General features: G+C 40.6%; 1 protein-coding gene across 1 annotated transcript in view; it reads left to right on the forward strand.

Moving 5' to 3' along the window:
* The window catches only part of VWA3B (von Willebrand factor A domain containing 3B), a 264,931-nt gene that overhangs the window by 237,551 nt on the left and 14,447 nt on the right, over window positions 1-12,933 (forward strand). Inside the window, exon 22 of the mRNA XM_064371448.1 lies at window positions 6,084-6,195. Coding sequence (XP_064227518.1) covers window positions 6,084-6,195 — 112 coding nt within the window. The remainder of the gene's footprint in view (window positions 1-6,083; window positions 6,196-12,933) is intronic.

Consider the following 12,933-nt stretch of genomic DNA (forward strand, 5'->3'; position numbering starts at 1 on the left):
TGACTTTCTGATTGGGTCTCTGAGTGGAGGTTCTGTTTGTTGTTGATGAAGTTATTTCTGTTTATTAGTTTTCCTTTTAACTGTCTGGCCTCTCTGCTGTAGGACTGCTGAGGTCCACTCCAGGCCCTGCTTGCCTGGGGATCACTTGCAGCAGCTGCCAAACAGTAAAGGTTGCTACCGGTTTCTTTTTCTGCTTTGTCCCAGAAGGATACCTGCCAAATATCAGTCCGAGCTCTCCTTTATGAGGTGACTGTTTGGATATACGGCGGTCGGGAGCTGCTTGAGGAAACAGTCCTTTATATTAGCTCAGGTGCTGAGCTGTGAGCCCCGTTGTTCATTCAGAGCTGCTGTGCTGGTAAATTTAAGTCGGTAGCAGCAGTAGAACTCATAAACCCCCCCTTTTTTTTCTCCAGGTGTTCTGTCCCAGGGAGTTAGGGCTTTATGAGTTTCTGCTGTACTGCTACCTTTTTTTTTCTTCAGGGCTGCCCTGCCCACAAGGAGGCAGCCTAGTCACTCTCAGTCTGCAGAGGCTTCGCTGAGCTGCTGTGGGCTCCACCCAGCTGCCATGTGAACTTCCCTGCAGTCCTGTTTTTATGGGTGTAGTTAGAGCTGCTTCCGTAATGTTGGCCTGCTTCTGTAATCACGGACTTTCCCTGTAATGGCGGGTTGCTGCAGCAATGGTAGGCTGCCTGAGTAATGGTGGATGCCCCTCCCCCACAGAGCTGGACCATCCCGGGCCCTGCTGTGCTTGCTGTGAAACTCTCAACCCCGAGCATTTCCAATTGCTGTTTTTTTGTTTTTGTTTTTGTTTTTGTGGGGGTGGGACCAGCCAGGCCTGATCTCCTGGCTCCCTGCCTCAGAGCCTTTTATTTTTTCATTGAACAGTCAGCCCTCTCCCAGGTGTCCTGGTTGCCTGTTGAATAGGCACCAGGATCTGTTTGATTTCCTGTGCAGCGACCCACTGCGCCACTGAAACCACGGATCTGAGATTCGTGGCACTTTTTTTGCCCAGGAATCTCTTGACTTGGCTCCCTGTTTCAGCCCCCCTTTGCTGGCTAAGTGGGAACACAGTCCCGTTTACTCTGCACTGGGAGTGGCTGTGCCTGGCACAGGCAAAACAGCTGCACCGGCCCAAACAGCCGTGCTGGCGACCCATGGGTCTCCTCCGCCTGCGAATCTCCTTGTCTGTGGGCAATAAAAATCCGTCTGGAAATGCAGCATCCGCTCACCCTCTGCACTTTCACTAGGAGCTGCAATCCTGAGCTGGATCTAACTGACCATCTTGGAACTCCTCCTTGTTTTTTTTTAAAACTTTTTTCGGTCCTCTGGGCCCTCTATTTTTACATATGTAAATTTTAGGTTCAACTTGTCAATTTCTGTAATAACAACAAAAAGAGAATCCAAAAACAAGCAAACAAAAAACTTGCTGGTATTTTAATATAAATTATAATGTCTATATATCAGTTTGGGGAAAAATGACTATCTTAATAATATCAAGTCTTCCAATCCACAAACATGGTATGTCAGTTTATTTATTAGATCTTCGATTTCTCTCAATGATTTTTTTTTTAGTTTTGAATGTATAAATCTTCCACTTATTTTGATAATTTTATTACTAAATATATTCTTTTTTGATGCTAATATAAATAAAATTTTTTCTTAATTTTATTTTCAGAGTATTCATTACTAATACCTAGAAATACAGTTGATTTTTTTTGGTACATTTGTCTTGTAACATGACATCTTGATAAATTTGTTAATTAATTCTAGTAGCTTTTGGGTGAATTCCCTAGAATTTTCAAATATAGAATCATGTCATTTACAAATAATGACAGTTTTATTTGTTCCATTCTGGAGACATTTATTTATTTATTTATGCCTGATAATACTGGCTAGAACCTCAAATACAATGTTGAATAGAAGTGCTGAGAGTGCCTTACTTTGTTTCTGATCTTAAGGGTAAGTCATCTAGTTTTTCTAAACTGGATATCATGTTTACTGTAGGCTTGTCATAGATGTCTTTCCTCAAATTGAGAATGTTTTCTTCTATTCCTGGTTTGTTGAGTTTTTATCATAAAAGGGTGTTGGATTTTGTCAAATACTCCTTCTCCATGCATTGAAACAACTATGTGATTTTATCCTTTATCCTATTAACATGGTATATTACATTAATTGTTATCTTTTGTTCCACTAATATGAGTGTTAAACCAGTGTTGCATTCCTGGGACAAATCCGACTTGGCTATTGAGTATAATCCTTCTTATATGTTACTGGATTTATTTGCTGTATTTTCTTATGGATTTTGCATCTACATTCATGGGGAATATAGGTCTGTGGTGTCCTTTTCTTGTGATATATTTGTCTGTTTTGGTGCTGGGTTAGTGCTTCGCCTTCCCTTTTCTATATCAATGATCTTTCCAGTAATTTCTACTTCCCTAGGCTTTTCTTTTCAGTTCCCCAGCCAGAAATCTGGGATTATTAATATATTCCCAGCTCTGTGGTTTCTATTTATTGTGTTTGCATCTGGAGCCAGACAGAGAGTGGAGAGTGAAAGGGAGAGAGAGAGAGAGAGAGAACAATGGGATTGCACTCCACCTTCTTGAAATCACCATGCTGCTAATCAGACAGAAAGATTATCCTCCTTCAGAGTTTTGGACTCACAACATTGCTGCACTGCCACACAATTGCTTGGGGACTGAGGTGTGAGAATGGAGAATAAAAAGAGAGGACAATTTTTGTATTCTTTCTGAGTGTTAGGATTTCCTTTTCCCATTTTTTAATCTAGAACTCTAGGATTCTCCTAGTGCTCTCTCTGTCTGGACCCTTGTACCTACTTCTGGCTTTTGAACCAGGCCAGGAGACACTAGAGGGAATAAATGGTAGATCCACCACTAGCTTGGTGGTACTTTGAATTCTTGTCTTCTTTCCCAACCTTTTTACCACTACATGTTTGCTTTTCAGAATTCTTAAATAGATTTTATTTAGAACTCAAACTCTTTCTCTGCTATTTCATTTTTCTAGTAATTCATTTTAAATATATTTTACAAGAACATTTGTCCTCAAATTGACTGGGAATTAAAAATAATGACTATTTTGGATGATGGAATGAAGCCTATGGGGGATTTTGGAGAGATGAATAGGGATTGGATATTTCTATTAATGGTCAGTCATCAAGCATAAAGAAATGGAACTTTAGAGCTGGACTTTACAAATCAAAATGATGCTACTGGTTTCTGCATGTAGTAAACACAGCCATGACATTAACTCCAACTTTAATTCATGTAGTGCCATTTGGAAATAACAAAGCAATCTTTTCCTTCTTTTTCTGAAATTTCCTGGGAGTGACATCTTTCCGGAAAGGTTATAACTGAGCTGGTCTTTGAAAAAATTATCTGTAACAGGAAAAGAATCTTGTTCATTGTTAAAGATCCCTTTTCTCTGTATTCTTCAAATTGGATACATTCTACTGTTTCATCTTAGAGTACACTGTCTCTTTTCTCTGTTGTATCAATTCTGTCATTTCTACTACTGAATCCTTCCAGGTACTATATATTTTACTTCTAAAATTTCCATTTGTATTTAATAGTTCTTATTTCTGTGCTGAAATGAAAAATTACCTTGCCATTTGTTTCAAGAGTATTTACCCTCTACCTCATAGACTATGGTTGTAATTGCTAGTTTAAGGTCTTTATGTGACCATTCCAATATCGAATCTTCTCAATTTTGGAAGCTATTGATTACCTTTTACCTTGAGAATTGGTCATATTTGCTTGCTTTTTTGTCTGTTGCATTTTTTATTATATAATGGACATTTTGAATATTATGTTTTAATATTCTGGATCCTGTTTAAATTCACTGAAGGAGATTTAATTTTTTTTTCTATCAGATTTGGTTAGGTTTAGACTGCAAGCTCTGCCTTACCATCTATGGGCAGTGGTTTCCATGTCAGTCCAGTTTTAGAAGGTTGTGCTACTCACAGCTTAAGTCTGCGTGTATTGTTCAAGGTTTGTACTGGTAATCTGGGACTTGGACAACAGTTTACATTGTAGTTCAGTTCTCAAAGCCTTTGCTGTGCTGCTTTGAATGTTTTCTGTACATATGTATCTTAGGAGTAGTCCAGGATTTTGATTCATTCATATAGAAAATAAAGTCATTCTCTGCTCCCTCTCTTTCCTCTGTGAGATTTCCAGATTAATTATTAATTTTTATTATAGTACATGTTTCACATATTTCTCTATTTTATGATTTATTATATTTAAATTTTTTATTCCACTGTATGAAAAAAATGATAATTTTACTCTCATCCCTCCCCTCTTTATCTCCTGCTCCTAATATTGGATATTTACATTATCCTTTATTCTATTGGCTGCATTTGTAACATTTTATTTAATATACATAAGTCTTTACTTCTTGATCTGTCAAGATTCATAACTTCTTCAATTCCTGAGTTCACATAGTGGTAATAGCTATGGTTTTTCTTTCCCCTTTCATTCCAATAGTCTAAGAGCTGCACTTAAACCTTTGTGTTGTCAATGTTGTACTCTTTCCAAAGGTTCATAGTACATGTTGAAAATTTTTCATTTAAAAGAACATGAAAAAGTATTTGTATTATTCTGATTGGATAAATATTGTTAAATACTGGGACAAGTCACAGTTCAGGACCTCCTTAAGGTCCTATGTGATATGCTGGCCAGTTGAAGAATGTTAATAGCATCAAGCAAAAGGATTTCTTTACCTTTTCTCCCTCAGTATTTAAAATTATCCTACTTGTTTGAATAGCTACTTTTGCATATGATATATATATGCATTCTTGTATATATGTATGCATATATTTCTAAGATTTCTAAGTCCTCTTTTCTCCTGGGAGACTTCCTGCTGTCTATGACCTATGCAGACATGTCATTCTTCCTGGAAAAGTACATTTTCAAGTAACTTCCTAAGGTAGGATGAATGGGAAGGGAAAGTTTCTACTTAGGGATATGACCAGAAATGTCTATTTTTCCACTTGATTGATAGTTTGCCTGGGTTCAGAATTCTAGATTGAAAGTTATTTTCTCTCAGAACTTGGAAAGCTCTGCCCCACTGACTTCTAGCATTCACTGTTGCATCAACCAAAAGATATAAGGAATGAAGAGAATTCATTTATTAGCCAATCTCAGCTCATGGACTTCTTTCTTCTTTGTTGACAGTGATCACAAAGGTTTTCCTTTGTCCTGAAGAGGTGGGCTGGGATATTGGATTTCTGTAAACCACTATGTTTCAGTGCCTCTCTCTCTCAAAGTTGCTAGTGGACTTTCCTATTGAAGGGCCCCTTTACTTATCACTATTCCAGCAGGGCAGCAGTGCTGGTCATGGTGCTGGTGTAGTCTTTGCTCTCCAGCTTCGAGACTGTCAAAGAATTCTAGTTGTATATATAATTTTTCTTTATTTCCCTTTTCTTTAATTACTCATTCAGTTCTCCTTGTACCTTGAACTAAAGTATAAAAATTGTGGAGGGCAGAAATTGCCCTTGCCAAAATAGTAATATTTAATTAACATAAAGTAGAAAGTGCTCCAAAGTATGTGTATAGTACAGGGATATTCTAGAGTTCTTCTATAATGTGTTTCTCAGTAGAAAATTTCAGGTATATTAGTCTGCTTTCACATTGCTATAAAGAACTACCTGAGACTGGTAATTTATGAAGAAAAGAGGTTTAATTGACTCACAGTTCACAGGCTGTACAGGAGGCATAACTTGGGAAGCCCCAGGAAACTTACATTCATGGAAGAAGGCGAAGGGGAAGCAAGCACATCTTCACATGGCCAGAATGAGAGAGAGTGAAAGGGGAGGTGCCACACACTTTCAAACCACCAGATCTTTTGGGAACTTTATCATGAGAACAGCACTAGGAGAATGGTGCTAAAATACCCCCATGATCCAACCTCTCACCAGGCCCCACCTCCAACACTGGAACTTACAAGTCAACGTGAGATTTGGGTGGGGACACAGAGCCAAGTCATATCTCCAGACTACTCAGTGTGTATCATTTACACTATCTGAATTCACTTTTTTTCATCAATTATTACTGTTTTGTCTTTGACAGCAACAGAAATTGCGAGGAAATCCAACAAAGAGAACCAAATCAAAAAGACCAGATCCCCTCAAAGGACAGAAGGTTATTGCAAGATGTGATGAAAATGGCTTTTATTTTCCAGGTAGTTTTAAAATTTATTTTGTGAGACTTTTGTTAAATAATTTGATATTGGGGACAAGAAGATTCGACCTGTGCTTTTGCTAGCACACTGACATATCGTGAGCTGACCTGAGCTATTCCACTTTCCGCAGAGAAAAGAAGTGGAATATCTCAGACCAGCTCATGAAATGAGCATATTTCGGGCAAAGAAAGTAGCTAGAAAAATGCATTTATTTTAATATCTCATTTTTTAGTAAACAAATTTTTGTTGCCCATCTGCTGCATTGCATGTATGTAATATTTTGGTCTAATGTTACGAGCAAGCAGATGAACATTCTTGCTTTATGGAGGTTACATCTTAAAGAAGAAAGACAAGCAATGAAATAAACAGGTGAAATATGCAGTATGTCAGATACAGTGCTGTAGAGAAAAATCAAGCCACAAATGGGGTTGAGAATGTCAGGGTGAGTGTTGTGATTCTATATTTGGTGGTTAATGAAGAGCTCCTGGGGAAGGTGACATATGAACAAGGACTTAAAGGAGGTGGGGCAAGCCATGAGATTATCTGGGAAAGAGAGTTCCAACAGAGATAACAGTGGTGCCCAGGCCTCAGACTGGCGTGCACGTGCCCAGGGTAGCTGGGCCTCAGAGGTTTGCTCCAGAATCCCTGGGGATGTGATTCCTGAAGGAATCAGCCAGATGCAGTTCAGCAGGGGGTGGAGGTATGAAGGGAGTTTCATGGATGGTGACAATATGTGTGAAAACTTAGCAATGAAAAAAAGCAGCTATGTCTGGAGAAATAAAAGTGATTCTGGCTGGAACTTAGAATGAGAAGGAAGGGTGGAAATAATAAAGCTCTTCATAGAGGTAAGCATGGGGCCATGTATAAAGGGTCATGTTTAGGATTTGCACTTTACGCTGAGGGCAATGAGAGCCACATTTAAAGCAGTGAGAAACACAATCACATTTGAAGTTTTAAAAAGCTCTCTCCTGCTGCTGTGTGAAGAGTGGATGACATAGGGTTAGGTGTCTCTCTGATCCCTGGCTTAGAGCGGTAGATAGATAGTGGTACCTACAGAAGATGGTGGTGTGGACGGAAAGACAATGAGATGTGTCTGGGACATGATGAATTGCGGGTGCCTATGAGATGCCCAGCTGAAGATGTCAGAGAAGCAGTTGGAGAGGTGGGTCTAGAGTCTGGAAATGGAGATTTGGGAGACATAACAACAAAGGTCATCATCAAAAGTATGGGAAGGGTCTCTAGGGAAAAGGGAACTGGAAGAAAACCTTGAGGAAGCTCTGTTAGGCAAAAGATTACATTGCAGGCCAGGCGTAGTGACTCATACCTGTAATCCCAGCACTTTGGGAGACCAAGGCTGGCAGGTCACTTAAGGTCAGGAATTCAAGACCACCCTGGGCAACATGGTGAAACCTCGTCTCTACTAAAAAAAAAAAAAATTAGCCAGGCATGATGGCATGCACCTATGGTCCCAGCTACTCAGGAGACTGAGCCAGGAGAGTCACTTGAACCTGGGAAGCAGAGGCTGCAGTGAGCTGAAAACTGTGCCACCATACACCAGCCTGGGTGACAAAGTGAGACTCTTTCTAAAAAAAAAAGATTACATTGCGGATACATAGCTGGCCTTTCATAGGCATGATCTATCAACAGTTAAAAGAATAATTATTATTTAAATTTAAATGAATAATCTTTTAGGTGAGAAAAAATACTTCAGCACGATTTTTGGTTTCTAGCAGGCACATATGTACAACTGACAACGAGGACAAGTTATTGGAAATGTGATAAATGTGCCTGAGCGTTGCCTGGACGAGAGTAAATATGGATCCCAGCACTTGGGATGAGCGTGTAGGCTAAGGCATGACACCCTTCTTTACAAGAAGGACTGAAAATCTTTCGTTTCTCTGGGGCACAGATTTTCTAAGCGGGTATTGTAGGAGGCCACCCCTGCTTGTGAAATTTTGATTTTCTGAATTTGAACCTTGGAGAGGGTTTTCTTGCTAAATTGGCAGTCGAATGATAATGCTAAGAGGGGGGCTGGGTGCAATGGCTCATGCCTGTAATCCCAGCACTTTGGGAGTCTGAGATAGGCAGATCACCTGAGGCCGAGAGTTCAAGACCAGACTGACCAACATGGTGAAATCCCATCTCTACTAAAAATACAAAATTAGCTGGGCGTGGTGGCACATGCCTGTAATCCCAGCTCCTCAGGAGGCTGAGCCAGGAGAATTGCTTGAACCCAGGAAGCAGAGGTCACAGTGAGCTGAGATCACACCACTGCACTCTAGCCTTGGTGACAGAGTGAGACTCCATCTCCAAAAAAGAAAAAAGAAAAGAAAATGAGAAAAGGGACTGGATTCTAAGTGGTTATGTTAGGGCTTGGGGTCAGTTTGCTGTCCAGGGCCTCAGAGAAATGTAGAATGGCTCGAACTTCTACCCAGCACCATCCTTGTGTGATGAGAAAATTCTAAAGACCTACTCGGGGAGTAGAGGAGACAGGGCTGATACCATGGGTATCTGCAATGCCTGAGGCCACAACGGAAATTTTTTTCATGTGCAGTTAGAAGCAGAAAGCACATACTGTACTCCCAATAGCTGCATGGGATCTGACCAAGTGGGAGTTTTTAATTTGCAGCGTAATTAAACTACAATAAGTCAGCTTGAAGGAAATATTTGAATTTGGGCATATAATTGGTAATTTTGATTAGTGTCTAAGTAGTAAACTTTGACTCAGCCAAATTAAGTGACAGTGCATGGGTTATCTCCATGAGCTTAGTTTTTGGGCCCTTTCTCCCCAGTCACCTGATCTTTCCTTAATTGGGAATAACTTTACTTTTATAGTTTTTTTTCATTAAAAATTCAAATATACAGAAAAGTCACAAGAATAATACAGTGAACTCCTGTATACTCTTTACCCAGATTTGCCAATTTTTAATGTTTGGTCACATTTTATCACATATTTTATTTTATTCTCTCTCTCTCTCTCACACACACACACACACACACACACACACACACACCCCTTATGTTTTCTAAACTCTTAGAAATTAGGTAACATTTATCATTATTTTATCCCTTAACACATCAGTGTGTATTAAGAGTAAAAATAATCTCTCAACATAACTACAATAAAGTTAGAAAATTCAAAAAATGTAACACTGTTATAGTACTTTTATTTAATCTATATATTTAGATTTCATTAATTGTCACAATAATGGCCTTTGTCATATTTATTTTCTCCAGTACAGGTCTCAGCCCAGAATCGTGTATTGCATCTAGTGGGCAGGTCTCTTTAGTCTTCTTTATCTTTCCTATTATCTTCCGTGATAGTGACATTATTTAAGTGTAAGGCCAGTTATTGTATAGAATGGTCCTCAATTTGGGTTAGATTAGATTCAGGTTATCATTCCCTGCCAGGATACTGCCTAAGTGATGTTGCGGCCCTCTGGGTCATCCTGTCTAGAGGCACATGGTGCTCACCTGCCCTCACTGGTGATGTTAATTTAGATCACCTGTTCACTGTGAGTCACTCTTTTCCCTCACACACACACACAAAAGAAGGCCAAATAGAATTTTGCAGAACACAAGGCATGGCGTTATTGGTGAGTCCTTTTCTAATAACTGTTGTTCAAAACCTCCTAAACACTTTTAATGAAAAACAGCTCACTTTAAAATGCACCTCAGCAGAAGGCAGGATTGGAGTCACTGGACTGGGGTGTCCACTGCATGAGGCCAGGTCTGCGTAGCTGAGCTGGCTGGGCTGGAATTGTGGCGGGGATTTCCCTGTAGCCGACGCCATTCCAGGGGTCAGTGTGGGTTATCCAGTTGAGGAAATGACGTGTTATATAGAGTGATAGCCTGGCTCATCCGGATGCTGAAAGCCAAGGAAGAAGACACATTTTCAACCCTTATTTTAAATCATTATATGTGGAAATTGAGTCATCCTTCCTGTTGTTCAGTGAGAAACACCATTTTACTTCAGGAAATCCACAGTGATTTCTGCACTATGCCATAAGAACAAGTTATAATGAAGAAAAATGGGGACAAAATGGAACGCTTTCTCAGGTGTAATGAGTTTGGGCCAGAAAATCCTACGTTTTCATTTATTTGAATTCTGCCTCTTGCCTCTGTTGGCCACACAGCTACAGCCACTTTGTTTCTCTGCACCTCAGTGTCCCCGTCTTCTCCAACAGGATTTAAAACAAACCCTTCATGAGCTTACTGTGTAGCTTACATGTGATGATGTACAGCCCTTCGTTAATTCCACGGAAAGAGGTTTTCTGCATCCCGTATGAGAGCTCCTCTTAGGAGATAGGGATAAACACCTCACCTCCTCTCCTGGAAAGGAGGGAGCTGTTTTCTGTTTCACGGCAGCTTAGAACATTTCACAGCAAGTCAAAGCAGCAAAAGGCAGCACAGCACTTAGAAGGGAAACCTCTGAGACTGGAGGAAGAAGCGAACATGAGGGCCATGAAGGATGACACTGCCGAGGAGTGGGCAGCTGGAGGGATGCACTGGCTGGAGCAGAGTGAAAGAGGTGGAATTTCAGCTGGGCTTGGTATATTGAAAGGTTCTTAGAGCCAAAGGTTTAAAAAAATAAAATCCAGTCTCCAGCCTGAGAAAACCTGTTTGGAACAAAGGTTCAGAACTATTCATGCGTCTTTCACCAAACAGACTTACGTCCACTGTTTACTCAGATTGTGACATCAATTCTCTGACCCTGAGCACCCGCAGCATTTCTGCTGAGGGCCTCCATAGGAGTGCAGGCCCTTTCCCCAGCCGAGTACAGGACAGCCTCCGACTGAGGCAGGGAGCTGACTAGTTCCCAGGGAGGCACTGGGCTTACCAGCCTCCGCCCAGAGAAAGAGGGGAGGCAGTGGAGGTTCATCGGCTTGGCCACCCTCCAGAGCTCAGGTCTTCCAACAGGTCCCAGAGATTTTAGAACTGGGAGATGCGACCTCACCTCTCCCAGCTGGGGACAGAGAGAAACTACAGGGTAAGGGAAGCCAAAAATTGGAGCTGATCTTGATTAGGACACAAGAAATGGTAGCAATTCCTTAATGAGGTTGAGGAGCAGGTACAGAGGCTTAGCAGAGGTGGCACCCAGGGTGCGGCCGCCGCAGGGCCCATGAGGCTAAGTTGAAGACAGACAGTGAGAAATTGTGCTTATATCTGTAGATGAACAAAGACCCACATCTACAAAGAAGGAAACTGAATTGAAGGAACTAAAAGAAAGTCATCATAACATTCCAAAAAGTTTAGGTTCAAAGAAGAAAGTCAGTGGTAAATGGTTTAGGCTTTGTCGGCTACGCAGTCTCTGTCACAACTTCTCAATTTAGGCAAACGACCGAAAAACTGCCTCGCAGGTTTGATACTGGATACTGCTGAGTCCCAGAGGCTAAGAATTTGGAGAGTCACATGGGCCAATGTGACTGTGGTGGCAGCCCAGACCCTTCCCTGGGGCCGTGGGAGGGACATGGGGCACACAGTGTGTGGCTCTTGTTTCCAGAGTAGAAATAATTTCTAAAGGGTAGTATTCACTTTTCTGATTAAAAGGGTAAAGTCAGTTTATGATAGAAAATGTGTGAATAATGTGTAAATATTTCAAAACCCAAGTTAAACATTTTAGTCCAATAAGAAAACACACAATGGTAAGCTGGCTTGTGTGTGTGTATTTAAAAAAAAAATTCATTCCTTTGGCCATTTAAAACAAAACACATGGATCAAGATGAAAATCAACAGTTGTCTCTTTGCCCCACGAGAGGACGTGGGGCTTTGCTTAGCAGGCACATGAGCCAGGACCGGGGAGCTGCTACAGCACGTGCTGTGGAGCCCGGCGGGACGCACATGCACAATTCCGTCTCCGTGAAGGTCTGTGAGCAGCTGATACTGCCAGGGAGGTGGCCAATGTCATCATCTCCCCCTTTGTGTCTAGAATCCCTTTTTAATGAGAAGATAAATTTTAAGTCATATAAATGATTAAAAATGTGCATTTTAACACAGGTATTTTCTTTTCCTATAGGGATAATTTATTCTAATAATTATATTAATTAAAATGTATAACAAAATTATTCTATATTAAATAATATATATATGTGCGTGTATACTAGACTGGTGCAAAAGTCATTGTGGTTTTGGTCACTTTTTTAACAGCAAAAACCGCAATTACTTTTACATCAACCTTTGGTATCTATCATGCACTCCTTTAGTATAACTAAAAAAAGAAACTTCTTACTTCTTTTCTTTCTTTCTTTCTTTTTTTTGAGATGGAGTTTCGTTCTTGTCACTCAGGCTGGAGTGCAATGGCACAATCTCAGCTCACTGCAACCTCCGCCTCCCAGGTTCAAGCGGTTCTCCTGCCTCACCCTACCAAGTAGCTGGGATTACATGAGCCCAACATGCCCGGCTGATTTTTGTATTTTTAGTAGAAACAGGTTTTCACCATGCTGGCCAGGCTGGTCTCCAACTCCTGGCCTCAGGTGATCCACCTGCCTCGGCCTCTCAAAGTGTGGGGGATGACAGGCATGAGCCACCACACCCAGCCTTACTTCTTTTTTCTTTGTTCCTTTTTGGCTGTACATTTTAGGGAAGCTGAGTATGCTCAGTCTAGTCAGATGAAAAGCCGATTTGGATGGGAGTTTTATTTCCTTTTTACTTTCACAATCTAATTAACAACATGTATTTTCTATCTTTAGATATTATGGAAGAAAATAGAGGTAAGGTAAATGAACAAATCAGGTGGTA

The sequence above is a fragment of the Aotus nancymaae genome, unplaced genomic scaffold (genome assembly GCF_030222135.1).
Source record: "Aotus nancymaae isolate 86718 unplaced genomic scaffold, 86718_ANA_hifiasm-v0.15.2.pri h1tg000131l, whole genome shotgun sequence".
NCBI classification, from domain to species: Eukaryota; Metazoa; Chordata; class Mammalia; order Primates; family Aotidae; genus Aotus; species Aotus nancymaae.